Below are 22,739 nucleotides of genomic sequence, written 5' to 3' on the forward strand. Positions count from 1 at the left end.
GAAGTTTTAATTCCCTCTCCTTATCGGAAGTCAGAGGAGCTGGTAACGTTTTGATGTGATGGCAGATTTGGGGTGCAATAGGTGGTGACGGTGGGGAGGCCACTGGGGAAGTCAGGGAGCTATGACACCTCCCGACAGAGCCAGTCACTTCTTCCCCCGTGTTCCAGAGAAGAGCCGCAGCACCGTGAGGGCGTTGCCTTTCGGCATCAGTTTCTTCGGCATCAGCTCATCCATCAGTTCTCAGAGGGGATGCACGCACTGCCTTGGTTGCGTCTTCGTCTCCCCTCTGCTGTGATGCCCAACCCCAACACCTCCTTTAAGAAAGTCACCAGATAGGAAACTGTAGTTTTTCTGATTGTGGACGTGATGTGTTGACTATAAAAAATGGAAAATAGAGACCAGGAGGGGGAAGATCTGCCACTCACATACCATTGCTGTTGGTGTTCAGTTCTAGTCAGCGTGATCATTCTAGAAGTCTATGGAGGCTTCTCCCAGGGTAGCACTTCATCCAATGCCTCACGTGCTCGCCTCTCCAGCAAGAGTGGGAAGCTCTTCTTCTCCGTGAAAGCGATTCACAAAAAGCAAAACTGTTTCTCAGCCCTCACCACCTTGTTCAAAATAATGAGTCCCATAGGAAAACATTAAATATGTTCTTTTACAAGTTCACTCTTCTACTTTATTATTCAGCTCAAGGGTCAGCAAACCTCTTCCGAGCCAGATGGTAAGGATTTTAGGCTTTGCGGGACAGATGGTTTCCAAAGCCTCAACTCTGCCACTGGCAGCATGAATGCAGTCAGACACGTGTATATAGATGGGTATGGCTGTATGCCAATACAACTACACACAGAGGAAGCAGGCTAGTTTTGGCCTAAGGTCTGTAGTTTGCCAACTCTGGTTCATATCTTTGTCAGAATTTGTACTCTCAGCCCAATCATGTTTAAGAAGCTGTCACACGGAGGTGCCTTTTGGTCTTTTCTTCAGAAATCAGGTTGAGTTCAATGAATTAAACTGCAAAAAATGGTGTTGCTGAAGTGGGGACCAGAGATTGGGACTGAAGCATCATAGGAGTTCTCACACAGGGTCACCGGGCAATGTCCAGGTACATCTTTGGTTGGGGGCTGCTACTGGCACCTGGTGGGTGGAGGCCAGGGATGCAGCTCAGCATCCCTCAATGCACAGGACGGCTCCCACTGCAAAGAACGACCTGGATCCAAACATCAACAGAGCCGAGGCTGAGACACCACAACTTAAACATGAGCATGGCTATTTATCTAGCCTGCCTGCTTGAGTTCCACTGTATGGATTTCTTAGTGAAAATGTGATGCACGCAGATGACAAAATATTTGACTAAAATGTTAAAAGAATGTGAAAGCAGCAAGAATAAAAAGCAAGCGCCCCACCCACATCAGGGTCCCCACCCATCTCGCCCCCACCGTCCAACCTGGAGACAGTTTCTCTCAGCACATTCTTATTTTTTTCAGGATTTTAGAAGTTTTAATACAAATTGTTCTGTACCCATTATTTTGACCTGTTTTCATTTTAAAAATTGTGGCAATCCTTCCAGGTGATTTTCACAATACATAGTTAGTTGTTCCTTAAGTAGTTTTAAGTTTGGGCCCAGCACGACAGCATATTTGACATACCATCTGTTCACTCTGCAGCACCTGGAGCCCCTGCTTAACTGAAGCATGCAGCACTCACTGTCCGTTTTGATAGGGTGGAAGCAAAGGTCTATGAGAGTGTGCTGGGGTAAGGCACCCCTGCTGGCCCCTGAACACTCAAGGACCCCAAACAAGTCCGCTGCCTTTACCCCAGTTCGGGGAATTTTTAAATGCTAGAAGGCGGAGATTATAATGAAAAGCCTGACCTGGAATCACGTTGGGCACTAAACTGGGCTAATTAATGAAGATAACCACTGACAAAAGGACCAGGGTACCTGGAGTGTCCCCTCCTGTGGACCCAAAGCTTTGCGCACACAAATCGGGGGGTAGAGAAGTTTCTGGGACTCTGATACAGGAGCTCGATGGGAATCCCTAATGAGATGGGCTTCAGTGGACTTAGGAAACCATGGAAACGAAAGGTGGGTTGTGTGAGTGGAAACTGCAGGTTTAAACTGGCCTGATGGGAGGTGCTCATGTCTCCCTGGCCTGCATGTTTGGTGGGAATGGCTATTGTGTCTAACCAGGTACTGCTTCCCCTATCTGCAACTGTATATCTAAAATCTGACGAAGTTTCCAGGAGGCCCAAGTTAGGTTAAGGAAGCTGGATAAAGCATGCCTGTTCGAACAGGATTCAGATCAAGTGGCTGCATCTCTCATCCCGAAATGCATGATGAGGCTGGATACTGAATCTCGTTGGGGGCTCTTCCCCTCCCTGGTGTCGTAACGCAGAAAGTGTCATCCACAGAAACCAGTAAATGCTGATGGAGGCACGTCCTCGGGAGCCACCGGGATTGCTGGCGCCTATACGGCGCAGACAGAAGCTGGCGAGCTGCCTGGGCAACATCTCTGTGGCACGGTCGTGTGGAGTGTAGACTGCAGCTATGGGGCAAGTCCGCAGGTGCCTCCCAGCGACTACTACTGGGACAGGAGAATTCCCATTTGAGGACCAACTCCTAACCTGCTGTCAGATATTAGACAGAACAGCCCAGTGACTGAAGGACAGGAATCACCCTAAAAGCAAAATACGTCTCAGAAGTCCCAAGGCTCGGAACCAGCTGTTTAGAGGAACGTGAGAAAACACGTGCCTTCTGCTCCCCCTTAAGCAGAAACCAAGGCTCAACTGCCAAACAGATTTATTTTTTAAATATCAAATAAGATTATCATACAAAAACAGGTACACTGTGGAACTAAGTGACTAAAGTGCTTGAGTTTCTAGAATAGGTCTCACTTGGGTTGAGGACACGGCCTGCGTACAGACTCACAGTGCATGTGGCTTGACAGCGCCCGAGACGAGGGGGCTGCTGGCCCCTCCCTGAGCTTCCCCACAGGCCCCCTCCTCATTGAAATACCACTGGCGGGAAGCCGCAGAGCCCTGGACCTCTTCCCACACGTCCTGGTTAATTAAGGCTGCCTCTTTATTCGCCCCGGCAGAGAGTTCCAGCACCTGGACAAAGCTCCTGCAGAAAAGACAGGACAGAAGACAACTTCACTCTGCGCCCCAGGGCCGGACAAAGCCAAAGTGCGTGACTTTGCAGCAGCAGCAGGAAGGCTGTGGGCTCAGGCCGACTCCTCCTACGTGCTGGTGGGAAGGAACAAACAGGGAGGCTCCAAGAACAGGACCAGGCAGCATGAAAGGAAAGATTCATTTGTTCAGGAAATATTTAGGGACTATCCATGCCATGTTAGGAACAGGTGACAGAGCTATGAAAGGGACAACATCCAGCCCTCTCATGACATAAACGGCAGTGGAAAACAGGTACTAAACGAGGGTGTTTAACTACCTGAACCTGTGACCTCTGCAATCCAGATTCCTTTGGTGAGTCCTGGTTTACTCAAGGCGCACAGAGGAGGAAATGCCACAGTGGGTGTCAGCTGTTTCCCATGAGCACCTTTCAAATATTTTAGGCATCTCAGAAAGTATGTTGAGCATTATAAAGGAGACGAAAAAAAGATTCTTTTGGGAAGATGTGGAGGAAAGTGCCCTGGTTAGAAACCCCGTGGAGGAGAGTCAGAAAAGGAAGCCAGGGTGGCTCCGGGGACTGGCTGCGGGCTGTGCTGGACCCGAGGCTGGTTCCACACAGGCACACGTCGGTGAAACCCACCAAGCTGCACCGCTACAATCTGCACCTTTTCTGTATGTATGTATACTTTATTAAGAGGTTCCGAAAAGACTGCCCCAAGCCTTTACCCTGGAAAACACTGAAAATGTGAACAGACCCATCCAAGGACACCGAAAGTGCCTTGTGGCTCTGAAGCAGGAAACGAGGAGGGATGATACTATCACCGATTTCTATTTTGGCTGTTGAACAACTCACACGGGGCTTCAGCTGGGCTGACGACTTTCTGCCGGTGCCCTGGTCCCTGCTTTGCCTGGGCTCTGGCACCCTTGGCCTCTGCAAATGCCAGAGCTGCCCACTCTCTGGACAGTGCAACCATCGACAGCCTATCTCTGCCTGATGAGGTGCTATCTTTTTCTTAAGATATTTTCTGAAATACCTTCGGAGCTCCAGATCCTTCTTTTGGGTGATTTCCTTGAGTTCGCTCAACAGGTCCAATACTTTCCCATTTTCGTCCGAACTGCCAATTCCAAATTCTCCCAGCAGGTGGCGTGTGGCCATCAATTCCTGCTGCAAATCATCTGGGGGAATAAAGGAGTTGTCAGCCATAGGCTTCGGGGTGTCCCCAGCAACTCAAGCATGAGGGGGTGGCTGACTAGACTTTTCTCATTTTGCTGGGGCACTCTCATGTCATGCTGGAATCATGAAGAGCTCAAAGGCAGAAAGAGTCGGGAAGGAAGACATCCATGTACTGGTACCACCTCCATGTCCCTTTGCTTAAGGACATGGCAGCCTGAGATCATGGGTCACACCTGTCTACTGTCCAGGCAGTTATGAGAACAGACCTGGAATGCCACTCCAGTGTCTCCAACAGAAATAAATGCAAAAGGAGGAGAAAGCCTGTGCTGCGAATAGCTTTAAAACAATCCCATGGCTACCTACTCACCATGTCAGCATCTCTGTACCACGGACCCCAGCGGAGAGCTGCCCACAACTGTGCTGTGTTGCACCTGCTCTAGGAAAACCAGTATCTCTCTGCTTCAGTCACACATCCCATCTACCAGCTACACATCTACACACTTCACAATAGGACACTGTAACATTTTGGGAACCTTGTACAGGTTCCTACAAATACACATCATTTCCCCCCTCATGGGGTCTGAATTGCACCCTCCTGAAAAGACATGCTCAGGTCCTAATCTCAAGTACTGGTGACTGTGACCTGACCGGAAACGGGGACTTTGTAGATGTAACTGAGTTAGAATGAGGTCATAGGGTGGGGCCTATTCCAATAACTGGTGCTCTTCTAAGAGGAAAATTTAGAAACAGAGGTGCTCAGGGAACAAGGTCATGAAAAGACAGAGGCAGAGACAGGAGGGATGTTGCCAGGAGCCACGGAAGGCCAAGGGTCACCAGCAAACCCAGAACTGGGGAGAGGAGCCTGGGGCAGACCCCACCATCCCACGGAGCCCTCAGAAGGAACCAGCCCTGCCCATACCTTGGTTTTGGACTTCTGGCCCCTTAAACTGGCAGGGAATAAGATTCTGTTGTCTAAATCACCCAGTTTGTGGTACTTTGCTACAGCGGCCACACGAAACTCATACAGCCCCCAATCCCAATTCCTCTCAATTATCTAAGGAACTTATTGGAGATGGAGTCCAAGAGTCACAGATGAGCTGTGAACTGCAAAGCTATACAACTGGAAACCCTGACACAGAGAATCATTCAAAAAGGCTCATTTTTCAAGATTCTACATCAGTCATCTACTATCTCACATTGGTAAAGTCTTGATTTTATTAAAATCGTCTCTGTCTAGAAGTTAATCAGTGGCTTAGGGCTGGGAGAGGAGTGGTGATGGGAAGATACTGAGTTTCTTTTGGGGGAAAAAAAATGTCCTAAAATTAGATTGTAGGAATGACTACACATCCCTCCGAATATACTAAAAAAACAGTGAGCTGTATTAAACGCATGAATTGTATGGTATCTGAATTATATATCAATAAAACCATTTTAAAAAGTTTTTTTAAATCATCTCTGTCTGAGACTGCCAATACAGCAACACCCTTTGCGATCTTGAACTGTGTTTGTGGAAAGTTCTAGAGTGAAGGTCCACCTGATTTTAGGTGGCAGTGTTTTACTACATCAGCCTCAAACAAACGTATTTACAGGCTCATAAGAGCTCCGCTCAGAAATAACAAACTCCAGGGCAGCAGAAAACTTGCTTCAGGAAGATGCCTGTTCTAGAGAATTTAAAGTAAAAGTACAGCACTCATCACACCTGCCAATTTCTTCAAGTGAAGCATTAGGTGGGACCTCTCTGCAGGAAAGGGACCCTGTGACTCTGCACAGAACGTAGGACGGGGTGGGGGTCAGCAGCCCTGTCGTTGCCCCACCCAACAAAGCACCTGTGTAAAGCCCCTCACCAAGGCAGAAGAAATACAGGCTGCTCCCCAAGAATGCCTTTCAGCAGGGTGGGAAATCGATAGTGAGCCCACAGACCTGGATCCCAATCCCAGCATGCACCCTGGACTAACCACAGTCTCACTGGCGCCCCATGTCCTCTGCCATCTGGTGCAGGTCATACCATCTACCTAGGAGGATGCTTGTGAAGGTGACAGGAAGGGATAAAGATGCCTGGCACATAAGAATTTCTGACGCTGGTGGCTCCTTCTCATGGCCTGGCAGACGCCCCATTTCCTACCTAAGAATTGCTGTCCATCTCCATCCAGGTGGATTGATCTCAAGGGCAGTTCATGCCTCGTGGTGTCCAGGGCCATCGCAAACATCTTATACTGCTCCTTAAAGCGTTCAGCCACAGCCTCGTAGGGGCTGAGAATCTCGATCTGTGGGCAGGAGGGAGAGGGGCCTGTGAGACGAGACCCTGCAGTTGCCGCCCGAGGAGTTTCACTGATGGCACATGTAAGGTTAAGACACAGGCTGCTCTTTCGGGATCTCCTAGGGAATCTTCTGAGAGGTTCCAAAGGTGTGGTGGGCTTTCCCCTAAGTCCTGGCTGCCCACCTTGCCATAAATATACATCTGCCTTACAGCACAGTCCAGGCCTGGCACTCAGCTGGGACCATAACAAACCCAGGAAGGCTGGGCCCTCCTGCTTTGGAGCATTGAGCTGGAATGCCCGGCCCGCACAAGGCCGATGCCACCAGGCCCTCTTCCCAGTCTGCATGGGACTTCGTAAGGATTATTTGTCATTCCTTTTTGTTCAACTCTGTGAAGATGGGGACCCCATTTTAAGCCTAGGGCCTGGCTACAGAGAAGGCACTGGGTGTTATGGGCCAAAACGTGTCCCCTTAACCCCATAATTCCTCTACTGATGTCCCAACTCCCAGAACCTCAGAGTGTGACCTGATCTGGAGACAGGGTCTTTACTGAGGGAATCAAGTCAAGGTGAGGTCATTGGAAGGGTCGATATGCCTGATGTCCTTATAAAAGGGGTAGATTTGGAGACGGATATGCGCATAGTAAGAACGCCAAGTGAAGACACATAGGGGGAGGACAGCATCTACAAGCCAACGAGAAAGGCCTCTCACGGCCCTCAGGAGCCGACCCTGCCGACGCCTTGATCTCAGACCTCCGACGTCTAGAACTGAGAGAGAGTACATTTCAGATGCTTAAGCCACCTAGTCTGTGGGACTTTTGACGGCAGCCCCAGGACACACACCCACTGCATCAAGAGCCATATCCCCCACTTGGCCCTTCTAGGTCCCAAGGGTTTGTTCTATGACTTCCTTGGCGCAGACACTTCTGTCCCAGCACTGACTACATGGTGCCAAGACTGTGTCTCCCCCCCCACCCCGCCCCAACACCCTGGCTCCCTGCGCAGGCCTGGAGAGTGTCTTCATGTTACTGGGCACAAGCTGAGGGTCCCTGAAGAACATGTGCATGTGTGTACTGAAGGGACAGGTCCCTCTTGCTGGCTGGTACTTAACATGACAGGCTCACCCTCTTATAAACTGTCACATACCAACACCTGGTGGTGTTAAAAGCTGAGCACAGACTTAGATCTAGTATAAATGCTCCCTCCACACACCCGTGCCACGTTGACCCTGCTGGGACACGCGGCTCAGACACCATGGTCAAAGCTGACCTGTGCGTCAAGGATGTCCAACAGCTCCCGCTTCCTCTGACAGAGGAGGTGGTTGCGCTTCAGCTCGTGGACCTTTTTCTGGAGCTCTGCCTTCTCTTGGCACATCATTAATAAATTCCTTTCCGCCTTTTCTTCAAATGCGGCGAGACTGTTCTCGATCTGTTAAGGGCAGAGCAAGAGCTGAGGACGGAGCGCACTCCATCTCTGTGGCTGACAGAGGCCACCCTTCCACCCAAATCACATGTGAACATGGTTCCATTTTCACCTTTACGGTCAGTAGAGTCAGGAGTAATGTTTGGGATTCCATTACTTCCATCGCTTCGAAGAGATCCTTGAGGAGAAGGAAAAGATACTTTGGGTTCCCAAGGAACTGGTGTCAATCCAGCCCTCTCCCCTGAGAGGAAAAGAACCCTAACCCGTAAATACTTTATTTAGTTCAATAATTGGATAACTCTCTACTATATTACAACCTGCTGTTTCTATCTTGTTTAGTCTGTTTGGGCACTCTGTGAGAAGGGAGAAGATGCTCTGGCCCCGGGTGGTCAAGAGCCAGCTGGAGGGCACCTGCCCACTCGGTGCCACACTGGAGTCAGAACTTGAGCCTTCCACCCCTATAAGACCACAGTGGGGGCATCCTCCCGCTGAGGGACAGGGCCAGCCTCAGCATGCTCCCTACCTAGCACGGCACCGCAAACAAGGTCCCAATCTCATTTTTCACGTGATCCCACATTTCTATCTACTCCTGCACATGAACTTGCAGAAACAAACTCTACACATGATATAAGAACATGGGCTGGTTTTTGTCCTAAAAGGCACGGCTGACTCGTTTGTTCCTGGAGCCCCAGTCCTTGAGTGACACCTGGCGCAGGGCAGGAGTTAAATCAGATTTCTCCAACCCATTAGCAGCTTCCCTCTCCCTTCAGACACTTACTGGGTTCTTTTTCCGTGAGGCAGAAAATGATGTCGACTCAGTTTTCTTTGATATTGTTTTTTCTAATTGTGGGGTCTTTCTGAGCACACTTTTCTCTAAGACCAAGAAAACCGTTTTTAAGGTGAGAAGAGCACAGTTCGGAAGCCAACGGAGATGCACTGCAACTCCCAGTTGGGAAAAGAAGTGAAATGAACGATTTACCATTAATGGCCGAGAGATCCAGGTCTGGTGGGGCGGTGCCGTGTCCTTCCAGCAATGTGGACTGCAGGTCTCCTTTGCCGAAGACTGCGCTGCTCTCTGTGGGTCCAAGGAGAACCCCAGGCAATCAGCATATCACCAGGATGCTCTACACCCAAGTCAGGAAGTGGGCAACCTCTTTAGACAATGCCGCTTTCTTCTAAAACTCAGCTTCTTGCTAAGTAGTAGAGAAGGCTGAAAAATTGGAAATTTCCAGCCATCGACTTATATATATTTAAACTAGAAAAGAGAGGCATTCTTTACAACCCAAAGATAGAAATAAGCCTTTCTGCTTAGTTTAATAAGAGCTGTTCTGTTGACAATATAAGACTCTAATACATGCCATATACTTATTCTGCCCTCAGCTCTTTCTTCGGCTTTCTCTAGTAGCTTCCTCCTTTCTCTGTTCATCTTCTCTAGGAATTCCCTTCATCTTTGAGCCTCTACTTAAAAATGTGAAATTATGCCTTATACCATCTATAATGGGCACTGGTGTACTGTATGCTTCAATTAAGCAAGGACCCCAGAGGACTGCAAAATGACTAGATGGTACACTGTTATGTTATGAACTAAACAGAAAACTTCTTCATGAATGACTGTGCAGTTGAGAAAACGACTGTGGACATGAACAGAGCAAAGTCATAATAATGTGTAGTGTGTAGACTCATTTGTGCTAGAATTTATTTTTTAAATTCTAGATAAACAAAAATCTTTCAAGAGCAGCTACCTCCTGGGCAAGGAGCTGGAAATCCTAGGTGGGAGAGAGCGACTTTTCATTGCTATGGCTTTTGTACGGGGTAATGTTTTGTAACCTGCATGTATAGAAGATCATTTAAAAAAAGTCATTTCCTATTGGTATGTTTGGTGTTCAAAGAGCAGTCCCTCTAAGTCATGGTTACATTTGTATCACGGTTTCTTAGCCTTAGCACATTTGGGGCTGGATGAGTCTTTGTCATGGGGCTGTCCTGTGCCCTGTACGGTGTTGAGCAGCATCATGACTTCCCTCTACTAGATAGTTTCAAGTAGCATACCTCCGCCCTCAATCGCAACAACCAAAACTATCTCCAGACATTGCCTGGTGTCCCCTGGGGTCCGAATTGCACCAGGTAAGAACTCTGATTTTTTAATGTGGCAGGCCCAGTTTCTGACCCCTCAGACCATGTCAGTTTTCTCAGATTTATGCACCGCCCTCAACTAACTGCATTGAGAAAACATCAGAAGCCTGGCTCAGGCTCCATGTGCCTGCTTCTCAATTATACCTGGTTCAAGGAACAGTGCAAGTTCTGACAAACATATAAATCAGGATCAGCAAACACAGCTCACAGGCCAAACCTGGCCTACTTCCTGTATTTGTTAATAAAGTTTTATTGGGACAGACATGCCCATTTGGGTATGTATGGTCTGTGACTACTTTCACGCTGCAAACTGCAGAGTTGAGTCTTTGTGACAGAAACTGTCTGTCTTGCAAAGCCTAAAATATTTGCCATCTGGCTCAGAAAATGGTTTCTGACCCTTGATTTGAACAGTAAAGTAGGAAATCTAACTGGTAAAAGAACATTTAATTTTATCCTATGAGAGTCAAAGCTGTTGCTATTTTGAACAAGGGAGTAGAGGTCAAAAAGTTTTGCTTTTTGTGACTTGCTCTCATGCAAACAAAGAGCTGCCCACTCTTGCTGAAGAGGAGGGCACATGAGACACTAGACGAAGTGCTACAGTGGGAGAGGCCCCCCTACATTCTAGATGAGGACACTGCCTAGAACTAAATACCAAATATACCGATAGCGATGGTCTGAGTGACAGATTGTAAGGAAGCTTCCTCCTCCTGGTCTACATTTTCCTTTTTTTTAAAATAATGAACACGTGTCATATCTATAATCAGAAAAACTAAATTTTTTTTCTTATCACTTTGGTAACAGCTTCTAGAAAAAGGATATGGGGAGACCATTACAAGGAAGACCCAACCCAAGGCAGTAAGAGGCAGGATGAGGCCTCACACCTTCTCTGGGAGTCTTGGTCTCTGAGCTCTGGTGAGAAATGGTCATGTGATTAAGAAACTGATGATGCCATGTGATTAAGGAGAGCCATGATGGCAACTCAGAGGAAGGAATGATCTCCCCCCACTATCCTGCCATCCCCTTTCAGCTCCCCAGATGCCCCGAATCTGTCCTTACACTGAAACTCTTTGCCTAGCTCTTCCTTCTAATGCTTCCAAGAGAGAAAAGAGGGGGTTTTAACTCAGCATACTTGAAAACACAATTCACCATCATGCTCATCGTTTCCTGAGCTCCACAGCCATTTCACATGCCCCTCCAGCGTTACGCACCTTTGTTCTTCTGGAGTGGATTTGGTTTCCTTCCATTTTCAGGCATCTTCTCACTGGTCTTTAAAGTATCTGTTGCAGGAGCCTGTTAGAAAACACATGATTTTCAGGGGACAAGAGACTTCCCCTTCATGAGAAGGGGCCCCTTCGTGATCCACACAGTTTGTATCTGCTCTTACTTTGAGGCAAGGGACAGACTTAAGGAGTTCTAACATTTGTGCAAGTATGGGACAAACTAATTTTGTAAAAAAGGATACCCTCACGTGCATGGAACACAGGAAACCACCAAAATGTTTGTCAATGATTATCTCTGATGTAGCAGATTACAGATAACCGATTTTCTGTATACAGTTTAGTATTTACCAGTTTTATAGACAGAATATATTACTTTGGACATCAGGAAAAACAGTTTTTATACAGGTACTCATCTTCAAAACTTAAAAATGTAATCAAGCCACAGAGCTGGCAAGCCATTATAATATATAAAAGAAAAAGAAACCTCATAAAGAGTAAGAATACTTCAATGCACAAAGACCACTCCTATTTGACTTTGTACTGGAAGTCCTAAAATAAGAAATAAAAAGCAAACAGGAAAGGAAGAAATAAAATTCATTTCTTGCAGACATGATTCTTCATGTTGAAAATTCCAAAACATATTTTAAAATGTTACTAAAATTAGTAAGTTTAGCAAGGTTGCAGAATAGAGGGTCAAAGTATTTAAAATCAATCATATTTCTAGCAATAAATGACTTTGAAAATGGAAATTAAAAAACAGTACCATGTATTGAACTAAAAAACACCAAATACTTAAAGATAAACCTAACAAAACACAGGGAAGGTCTGTGAGCTGGAGACTACAAAACACTGTTGAAAGAAATCCAGGAAGACCTAAGGAAACAAAGACCTACACAATGATTGTGGATTTAAAGAGTTGGTATTTTTAAGATGGTGTTCTCCTAATCTAATGCATACATTCAATACAATCACAATCCTAGCAGATTTGGCAAAAAATGTCAAGCTAAGAATAAAATTTATATGGAAAGGCAAAGGAATTAAAAGAGTCAAATGGTTTTAGACAAGAACAAAGTAGGAGAATTCACATTACCTGATTTCAAGACTTGCCACAAAGCTAACAATAATCTCAGCAGTGTGGAACTGGCCTACAGATAGACACATAGAACAATGGAAAAGAACAGAGTCCAGAAATTATGCATACATATATGGGTAATTGGTTTCTGACAGAGGTGATGAGACAATACAATGGAGAAATGAAAGTCATTTTAAAAAATGGTACTGGAACAAGAGAACGTCAATTCCATCATTGTACCAGATACAAAAAGTAATTCAAAATAGATCACAGACCTTAATGTAAAACCTAGCACTATGAAACTCCTAGAAGAAAACACAGGAGAATATCTTTTTGATCTTGGGTTAGGCAAAGATTTCTTAGATGAGACACCAAAAACACAGTCCATAAAAAGAGAAACTAATAAATTGGACCTCATCAAAATCAAGGACTTCTGCTCCTCACAAAACACTTAAGAGAATGAAAACACAACAAGCCACATAATAGGAGAAAATATTTGCCAATTACTAAATGAGGTGGCATCCAAGATATACTAAGGGCTCTCAAAACTCAATAATGACAAAGCAAACAACCTGCTGAAAAAATGGGCCAAAGATTCAAATGGACACATCACCAAAGATATAGGAATGGCTAGTAAGCACACGGAAAGACGCTCAATACCATCAGTTGCTATGGAAATGCAATTAAAACCACTATGAGATACTACTTCACACCCACTAGAATGGCTTCAATCTTAAAGTACCAACCAGAACTCTCAATGGCTGGTGGGAACGTAAATGGGTATAACCACTTCAGATAACAGTTGGGCAGTTTCTCACACTCAAACACATGCTCACACCATAACCCAGTAATTTCTCTCCTGGGAGAAATGAGGACCATCCACACGGATCCTGCGCAGAAATGTTTAAGGTAGCTTTGTTCAAAATTGCCAAAAACAGGACAAACCAAACATCCTGTACCAGCTGAGCACTCTGTGGGCCATCCATATGGTGGAATGTTCTTTAGCCATCAGAAGGAACCAACACTGTTATAGGCAATGACAGGGAGGGACCTCCATGCGCTCTTCATGTGAAAGAAGGAAGATACAAGACCCTTTGTGTGATACCTTTTAAATGACCTTCTGGAAAAGGCAAAACTATAGACAGGAATGGAAAACAGATCAGGGTTGCCTGGGATGAGGAGGGACCAGCTCTATTGAGAGCACAAGGGAATCTGGGGGTGACAGATTGTTCTGTATCTCAATTGTGGTGAGTTCATAACTGAATGTTTGTCAAACTTGCAGAACTGGATGTTGAAAAGAGTGTAAATTATGCAGCAGGTCCTCAAATAATATTTCTTTATAATGTGGATGAGATGCCATAGGAACTTAACTCTTGTTTATATCAATTAGTCTGTGGTAAAACTGGTCTCTTTATGCATCGTTTCATTGCAGTTCCAAGAACCTATTGGCAATGTTACGTGAGGATTTACCATACCTTAATTTCAAAGATGAAAAAAATGAAAAACTCTTATTAAAGATCCAAAATACTACATATGGCATATAGACACACGGGGACGCTATAACCAAGTTTGAAAGGCAACATTAAAATTATGAAGTGTGTGTGGTCTATGATTCTTTGTTGAAAATCACTTCAATACTGTAGATAATGGGTGATAATGTGTCAACACAGGGTTATTGACTGCAAACACTGGTGCGGGATATTGATAGTCGGGGAGGATACACAAGTGTAGCTGGAGGGGGTATATGAGAAATCTCTGTACCTTCTGCTCGATTTTTCTGTGAACCTACAACTGCTCTAAAAAAATAAAGTCCATTTAAGAAAACCACTCCCAGAAGCATTTCGAACAATTTGTACAAAGCTATCTTTCCTCAGGCCAGATATTAAGTTACATTCTTAAGAACTTCCCATTCACCCTATCTAGAGTAAACAAAAAAAACAAACAAACAAAAAAAACGAACAAAAAAAAATCCCAGCAAAAATGAATATTTAACTAAGTTTTACCACAATAATTTGGAAAATAGAGGGGTAACGTGACCTTCACCTCACCACATTTTCGGTACGTGCACACTGAAATAAGACACATAATTGGGTAACATACTGATTGCTTTCATTAAGCATCAGACAAAGCATGCTCTGATGTTAAGTGTTTCGTGCCTTCATTTTCAATGGTTTCATAATTTTCAGGGTGTGGCTACAGGTAGTTCACAAAACTCTTCCTCTAACACTAGGTGATTCAGGCACATTGTGTTTCCCATAGCAGCTCTCTAAAGCCCTGCAGGTGTTTTTTTTTGTTTTTTGTTTTGTTTTGTTTTGTTTTAAATACCAGCCAAGGCCAGGAATTATGTGCTGGGCACTCAACACAACTGCTTCAGGTCAGAATCCAGAAAAAGAATTATAAGGTCGAAAGGCAGAAACAATTTCAGGTATCAAGAGAGATAATGGCTTTGCAAAAGGGATTGTCAAAGCAATTGGCCGCTCAAGACAGAGACTTGCCAAAAAGGGTGGGATGACCTCAAAGGCAGCAGGGCAAAGTCCTCAAAATGCTGCCTTCGGAAGCAGGTTCTTTCTATCTGGCTCAAGAGATTTCCAAGTTCATCAGAACTGCCTCAGAACCGTTTTAAACGTACGTTATGTGTTACCTTTTTGGTGGTTTTCTTCTCATATTGCAGGTATCGGGACTCCACCACTTTTCCACCTGTGAGGGACATACTGTTAGTTTGTAACAAAAACTGCAATGGGTGTGTGAAGACGCACTATGCACTAAGGACCTGCACCACCTCCCCCAGAAGCAGGTGCCATCCGCCCTCACTGATCAACAGCAGGAACGGGGTAGATGCTCCCCTTGCTCCTCTCCAACCCTGTCCTTCAGCACCTTAAGCATGTATGAGGCACCTATTATATGCAAGAACATTTATGGGATATCTACTGCATGACAAAACATGTTAGAGCACCTACTGTATTTCAAATGTGTATGGGATACCTACTATGTACAAGAAAATTTACAGGATACCTACTGTATGCAAAAACATGTATGGGATACCTACTATGTGCAAGTCCCTGGGCTTGGGGCAGAGCCACCAAGATCCACAGGAGCTATGATCAAGAAAGACCAAGGACTATGCTCCAAAGGTCAAAGCAGAAAAGGGACTCAGGGGCCAGGCAGGGAAAGGAAGAAAGACCTTCCATAGAAAGCGACCTCTTTGCCTCCTCCTTCCTCCCCAGTTCATTCCCCAGAGTCATGACCCCAAACACTCCTTCACCCACTGTCCCTGACCCACTGATGGTACACCCTTTCATGTCCCCTCACCTCAATTCTCCTAGCTCAGGACAGCTCCCCTGGACACGCTCAATGCCAAGGCCTTTCTCAGATACACAGTATCCCTTGTGACAGCCCAGCCACAGGTCCCCTTCCACTCCTGCCCCTGGGGCATTGAATGTGGATGGAGAATACCATATCTGTCCTCCCAGCTTCAGTGGGCTCTCACTGCAGCCCTAGTGATCACTCACAGTCCTCTGTTCTGTCCCCCATCTCCTCCCGGACCCTCCCACATCCCTGCTCCTCTGGGCCCATCCCTCTGGTCAGCTGGGAACCTGCCTCCTACTTCATTGGAAAGGCAGCAGTGGCCCCAAGAGACCCTTCTTCCTTGGCATCCAGACACCTCCCAGCCTCTGAACCACATGGACAGACCTCTGTGTTCTGGGGTAAAGCAAAGCCCCACTCTGGGTGTTAGCACCCAGCTCTCACCCCACAAGGAAACTGCTCTGGCAACCCCTCCCCCCACCACCTGCTCCTCTCTCCAACAGTCACACTGTTAATTCCCCCCCAAACCCTCAGACTCACCCCCATTTCTCTGCTTCCTCCTCTCCTCCTCCCTCTGCCCTTGAATCCCTCCTCCCATCCCCCACCCCAGCTCTCACATCCACCACTGCACGGAAGAAACTCATTTCAGCAAGACACTGAGACCTCCCTGCTCTGAAGCCCACCAGGCACTCTTAGTCTTCATCCGGAGCCATCAGCAGCACTGGGCACAGTGCTCACCTGCCCCTTCCTCCTAAAACATCCTGCGGGTCTCTAGGCTGGCTGTCCCCCTGACGGCTGACAACAGGCTGTCTTGCCAGTCCACCAGCTGGTGAAGCCTGAGCTCCTCCAGGCACCTTGCAGATCCCGCACCACAACTCGGGGCACCCCTCTGACCTCTCCCCTCCTCTGCCCCCTCACTCACTCCATTCCCACAATCTCCAACCAGCGGCAGCTTCCACGCCTGCTCCCCTTCCCGGTTCTGCTCAGCTAGCACCTCCCTTGGACCCAGAAGCTCCCCCATCCTGCTGTTTTATCCACAGCATCTGTCACTGTCCTCCACACCCTGGCCTTCTCCACTAGTGGCACCACCTGTGTCCCAGACAGCCTGCTCCCTGAGAGCAGGGACTCATGGCTGTTTGGCTTGCTGCATTCCGCCACCTGCAGAGAGCAGGTGCTCAACAACGCATCCGATGCATGATTCCGCACTTCTTCCAGGTGCCGCTTGCGCTCGGGGTCTCCCTTCTTACTCAGGGAGAGCAACATGGTCAACGTCACAGGGCCCCACAGTTCAGTTAAACAGACTGATTTCAACCCTATCTTCACATCAGTGTTTTTATTTTCCACTGGAGACTGGGGTTGCGGCCACCGCCCTGAAAGGAAGCGTACCCAGTTAACGGGGAGCCTGGCGCAGGCCAAAGAGGCGGTGGTTGTCCTGAGCGTGCCCCGGGCAGGGAAGAGCCATGCCTACAGGGAGAGTGGGCTCAGGCAGGAGGTACCTGGGGTTGAGGCCAGGACCAGGCGGGGTCTGGGGGAGAGTCAAGCTACCCTAAGGGTAAGAGGTTGGGATGAAGGACACCACCAGTTCCAAAAGGAAAGAGACCATCCTACGCTGGGTCTTTCTAATACTGTCAGCAAAGAGTCTTCACACCTAGGAAGGAGCCGAGGTTCTGAGTTCCTGGGGCAGGTGAAAAGCAGTTTCAGGTTTCCGGAAAACTAGAATGCACCTGTTCGTTTTAAACAGTGGTGGGTTTTCCACAGTGACAACGTTATAGTGAAGGATATAATGTGTTCGAGAACCAGACTGTGTGTGGAATAGAAGAGATGTTAGAGACGAGGTTCTGCTCTAAGTTGTCTGAGATGCGCACTGCCGCACAGCACACTTTAGGAAAATACTTCATCATTTCAGAGGCTTGAGTCTGCCACCAAACCGGGTACTGCCAAGAGTCAAGGAGGGCTGCTCACAGTGACCCTAGACTTTCAGGCGGACATGGGACATGGGGGCACCCCTAAAGGACTGATGCGCTCACACCGAGGCAACTTAGGAAATTTTTGTTTCATAATGAACTTAACTCACATTCTCTTCACCCACACTTCCAAGTGACAAGTCCTGAGCACAGCCCGTGACTTCCAGTGCTGGAAGGGCCCACTGCTCTAGATAAACCCCACCAGACCCTGTCATACAGGCAGAGCCTGCAGGCAGAGTTGGGTGACCAGACTTGAAATCCCCCAAGGTGTGACAGGAAGAAGATAAAGTCATTCCCCAGCTCTGCTCTGACTTTTCTCCCCCAACGGCACTTACTAGAAAATGAAGTAGATTCTAACTTGACTCACCTTGCGTTCTTCTTCCTTTCGCCTTAGCGCCACTAGGAGTACCTGGACCCGCTGCGGAAGGCTTCCTAAAAGAGAGAGGGAGTTCTGTTAATGTAGTCAAAACTGAGGGAGGCCAGGGAGAAGCCTGGGCTTCTGATCTCTAGGCCACCTAGACAGGAAGAGGGACATGAAGCCCTGTCACCTGGGATGACACAGTGTAGCCCAACGCCTGAACTGAGAAGGGCCAAGAGTGAGAAGATCGAGCATATTTGCCAAGACTCAAAGATCTCAACTTATGTCACGGGTTCATTAATTCAGCACGCAGTTATGTGCCTGCTGTTTGCTGCTGGGGATATGCAGTGAATGAGATAGAGCTCTTCCTATGAGAGGGAAGAGCAGCATTTCCCTGTCGGGCATGTGTGAAGGGTGCCCCAGACAAGTAAAGGGGCGACAAATCGCCTTTTGCTTGGGTACAAGGGGAAGGATGTTCTAAGACAGGGATCAGCAAGGCCAAGGGCACAGAGGCAGAGAAGAATGATGTGGAAATAGAAATTGATCATACCTATGGCTTAGCTGGAGAACGCAGACAGAGAGATATGGGATCAAGAGAGAACGCTAAGCCAGGCTGGCAGTTCTGAACGCCCAACTTAAGGGCTCAGACCTGGTCCTATAGCCCAGAGCTAAATACAGCCCAGACTAAATATTCTCAGCTCTGTGGGCTATGTGTTCGCAGTCACAACTACTCGACCTTGTCTTCGGAGCACGAAGCAGCACGGATGATGCAGAAAGAAATGGGCGTGACTATGTTCCAATAAAACTTTATTATATACACAGTGACATTTGAATTTCATATAATTTTCATGAGTCACAAAGCATTCGTCTCCTATTGATGTTTTTATCAACCATTTAAAGATGTACAAACTATTTTCAGCTCTCAGGCTACAGGAAATGAATGAACACTGTCAGCCATGTTTCATGAAGACCACTGACAGCTAGGAAGAAGACAGGCTCTAAGGCTCCAGAAGGACAGGGACCAGGCCTGCTCCTTACCATTCTCCAGTGCCTATGTATACATCTGCTCAAGCTGCCATCACAAAATGAGACTTAAACAACATTCCAAGATCAAGGTACAGGTAAGGCAGGTGGCCTCCTGCAGAAGGGGAAGGAAAGGGAGGAAGGGAGAGCGAGCTAGAACACACAGCAAGCTCTCTGGTGTCTCCTCTTATAAGGACACCAATCCTTTCAGATCAGGGCCCCACCCTTATGACCTCACTTAACCTTAATTAGTTTCATAGAGACTACATCTCTGAATACAGCTGCAGAGGTACTTAGGGCTCCAACATATGAATTTGGGAGGGCAGAGGGTGGTGGGAAGGGGGAAGCACCATAAACATCAGTCTATAACAACCTGGCAGACAGGAGGCATTTGATAAACATCTGATTTATATGAGTAACTTAGGGGTGCTCACTCAAGGGCAATTATGACTCCCATGAGACATTTGGCAATATTTGAAGACATCTGTGATTGTCTCAACAGAGGGGGATGCTATTGGAATGGGTCAAGGTCAGAAATGCTGCTCAACACCCTATGATACATAGGATGGCCCCCATCACAGAGATGATCCAGCCTCAGACGTCTATTGTCAAGGCTGAAAGCCCCTGGCAAGATGAATGGGTGATCAGGAGCACGGGACTGAAGACAGAACTTGGAAGGCTGCTGCAAAACTATAAAAAATAACTAAGTATCAAGGAAATGTAATGAGATACCTCCTCACACCTGTTAGAATAGCTATTATCAAAAAGTCAATAAATAACAGGTGTTGGTAAGGACATGGAGAAGTTGGAACCCTTGTGCACTTTGGTGGAAATGTAAATTTGTGTAGCCACTATGGAAAACAGTTTGAAAGTTCCTCAAAAAACTAAAAATAGAACTACCACATGATCCAGCAATTCTACTTCTGGTTATTTATCCCAAGCAGTCCATGGCCTGTTAGGAACTGGGCCGCACAGCAGGAGGTAAGCAGCAGCGAGCAAGTGAAGCTTCATCTGTATTTGCAGCCGCTCCCCAGCGCTAGCATCACCACCTCAGCTTCACCTCAGATCATCAGGCATCAGATTCTCATAGGAGCACCGGCCCCTGGTGCCAAAAACGTTGGGGACTGCTGACTAAGATATGTTATATATTCTATATAGTGATATACGATATGTATAATGTAATACTACTCAGTCATCAAAAAGGATATCTTGCCATTTGCAACATAGATGGACTTCGACATTATGCTGAGATAAATCAGACTGAGAAAGACAAATACTGTATAATCTCACTTACATGTAGAATCTCAAAACAAAACAAAACACTGAACTCATAGAGAACGGATTGGTAGTTACCAGGGGCAGGGAAGTGGGGTGAAATGGGTGAAGGGGGTCAAAAGGTACAAACTTCCAATTATAAAATAAATGTCATGGAGATGTAGTGTACAGCATGGTGACTACAGGTAATAATACCATATTGCATATTTAAAAGTTGCTATGGGAGTAAATTTTTAAAGTTCTCATCACAAGAAAAAAAACTCTACGGTGACAGATGTTAACTAGATTTAATTGTGGTGATCATTTCACAACATACACAAACTTAAATCACTGTGCTGTATACCTGAAACTAATGTTGTATGTCAATTATATCTCAATTTTTAAAAAGAGGAAAAAGAAAAAATAACAAAGCCCAAATATTATTTGGCCTTAAAAAGGAATGCAGTGCTAATGCATACTAAAACAATGAACCTCGAAAACATGGTGAGTGAAAGAAGCCAGATATAAAAGGTCATATTGTGTATGACTCCGTTTACATGAAATTTTCAGAACAGGCAAATCCATAGTGACAGAAAACTGATTGGTGGTTGCCAGGAACATACTGAGATGGATGAAGAATGGAGAGTGACTACTATGGATACAGGGTTTCCTTCTGGGCTGAAGAGAATGTTCTAGAGCTTGACGGAAGGGTGGTTGCACAACACTGCAAATGCTTTCATGCTGTGGAATTGCTCACTTTACAATGATTAATTTGAAGTCCTGTGCATTTTGCCTTACATTAAAAAAAAGAAAGAATGAAGCCTAACATAATATGTGAGAGGGGACAGTGAGGCAGAAATCGCTGACAAATCAACTGGGGGCGGTGGGCGGTGTGGGAAAGTCTGGAATGTCTCCCAGGTTTCCATTTTGGAAGAGCCAGAAAAGGACAGGACGCCAGGAATAGAGACCAGCCATGCAGGAGGAGCAACGTGAGGAGCCAAGCTGAGGCCTGGGCACTGTGACTCCTGCTGACAGGCTCCACTAGTCACAGCAGCGGTAGTCACCTTGCTCAGTTCACTGCAGCCATCTCCTGTGTAACTGACTTGAAGGACCCCAAGGTGAGATCCAGGACATGCTGGAAGTGCCTCTAACCCTACAAATGCATTTATCACTGTTGACCTGCTTTATCCCTGCTTTCCAAACAAGAACTGGAGGCTTAAACAGGTCACTCCTAGTGAGTCTCAGAGCTGGAAAGGGACAGAGCAAAGATTCCCTCTGGGGTCTAAGCCAGCGCTCTAGAGCCAAATGTAATAGGCTCAGGCAAAACCTGCAGGTACCTGGGGTTAGGAGTAACAGGTCACTACACCTGTGCCAGCCTTGGGTACCTCCCCAGTACCACACCTTGAAGTCAATCTCACAGTTACAGTAAAGGGCTGTGGAAGAAACAATTTCAGCTAGCCTATCTTCATTTGCATTGGCACGCACAATACGCATTAGCCAAATGAACAGCCCGGAGTTACACCTGGCACTGGGTGTTTGACGCCTGTTTTATTCTTGCTGTGCGACTCTGGGAAAATGATCTTCCTTCCCTAAACTTCCTTCTGTAAATGGCGAGCGCAGCAGAAGGAGCGTAGCAGGACTGAAGGAGATACTTTAGTGGCCTAGCACTTGCCTACTACAAAATGATCATTCTAACAGCGACAGATCCCATTTACGGGCCAAGCGCAGTGGTAAGCACTGTAAAGCCTCATAGGAGGCCTACAGATTGCGATGTCATCAGCCTTGTTTCGCAGGGGAAGAAAGCGAGGCACAGAGAAGTTAAGCCACTTGCCCGAGAGGGCCCTGAATAAAAGCGGCGTATCTGGGACTCGAACTTACGGTCTTCTCCAGCGCCCGCGCTCGGAAGATGCCCAGAGACCTCATTCCGGGCCTCCCGGATCCTGCTCATCCTAGATGGTTCCTAGAGGGATCATGTCTGGACTCATCCCGAGAGACCCCTCGTTTCCTAACTCTGCTGTCCCTCTGCCCCCAGCCCTTGACCATGGCTTTCCAGCCGGCATCTACAAAATGCAGACCCGCGGCGCCTCTACTCACCCAAGACCCCGCACCGACGAATCCGCCATTTTCCCGCCTTCAACTCAAAGGCTGGCTCTTCTAGCTCCAGTCCCCGCCCCCTCGCCTCCGGCCGAGCCGTATTGCGGCCCCGCAGGAGGGGTGGCTGCCGGGAGCAGGGAGCGTGGCTGCAGGAGCAGCGGGCAACCCTGCGCGCCCGCCCCTCAGTCCTCCCCTCACACTTGGTTTCGCCCACCCAGCGCAGGAGGCGGTGGCCCAGGCCTGTCCGAGGCCCTCCGGAAGCGGGAGCGCGCGGGGGAGGGGCCCCATCGGAGCGGGGCGGGGTTTCGTGGCCACACGCCCCCGTGGCAGGCTGGCGGCACGCCCCG

General features: G+C 47.2%; 1 protein-coding gene across 3 annotated transcripts; it reads right to left on the reverse strand.

Moving 5' to 3' along the window:
• Nucleotides 1-2,777: 2,777 nt before the first annotated feature.
• On the reverse strand, nt 2,778-22,537 carry HAUS8 (HAUS augmin like complex subunit 8). 3 transcript variants are annotated; one of them, XM_016157817.2, is made up of 11 exons: nt 22,393-22,520; nt 18,031-18,095; nt 15,038-15,093; nt 11,313-11,397; nt 8,954-9,049; nt 8,753-8,847; nt 8,087-8,152; nt 7,822-7,980; nt 6,420-6,561; nt 4,158-4,299; nt 2,778-3,118 (listed from the first exon to the last, which is right to left on the reverse strand). In XM_016157817.2, the coding sequence occupies exons 1-11, from the start codon at nt 22,419-22,421 to the stop codon at nt 2,920-2,922; spliced, it is 1,134 nt and encodes a 377-aa protein (XP_016013303.2). In that variant the 5' UTR covers nt 22,422-22,520; the 3' UTR covers nt 2,778-2,919. The 3 variants fall into 3 exon arrangements, with proteins under 3 accessions (XP_016013303.2, XP_036089791.1, XP_016013304.2); XM_016157818.2 differs by having other exon boundaries at nt 2,920-3,118; nt 11,313-11,394; nt 22,393-22,519; XM_036233898.1 differs by lacking the exon at nt 8,954-9,049 and having other exon boundaries at nt 8,753-8,919; nt 22,393-22,537.
• Between the last annotated feature and the right edge of the window lie 202 nt (nt 22,538-22,739).

This window comes from Rousettus aegyptiacus, unplaced genomic scaffold (assembly GCF_014176215.1).
Source record: "Rousettus aegyptiacus isolate mRouAeg1 unplaced genomic scaffold, mRouAeg1.p scaffold_m13_p_16, whole genome shotgun sequence".
In the NCBI taxonomy this organism is placed as follows: domain Eukaryota; kingdom Metazoa; phylum Chordata; class Mammalia; order Chiroptera; family Pteropodidae; genus Rousettus; species Rousettus aegyptiacus.

Excerpts from the sequence above, each read along its gene's own strand:
- HAUS8 (XM_016157817.2), bottom strand. The coding sequence starts at position 22,421 with ATGGCGGATTCGTCGGTGCGGGGTCTTGG. Across the intron at positions 9,050-11,312 it reads TCCACTCCAGAAGAACAAAG|AGAGCAGCGCAGTCTTCGGC; the intron begins GTGCGTAACGCT and ends TTGGACCCACAG. Across the intron at positions 7,981-8,086 it reads TGACTCTACTGACCGTAAAG|ATCGAGAACAGTCTCGCCGC; the intron begins GTGAAAATGGAA and ends TGCCCTTAACAG.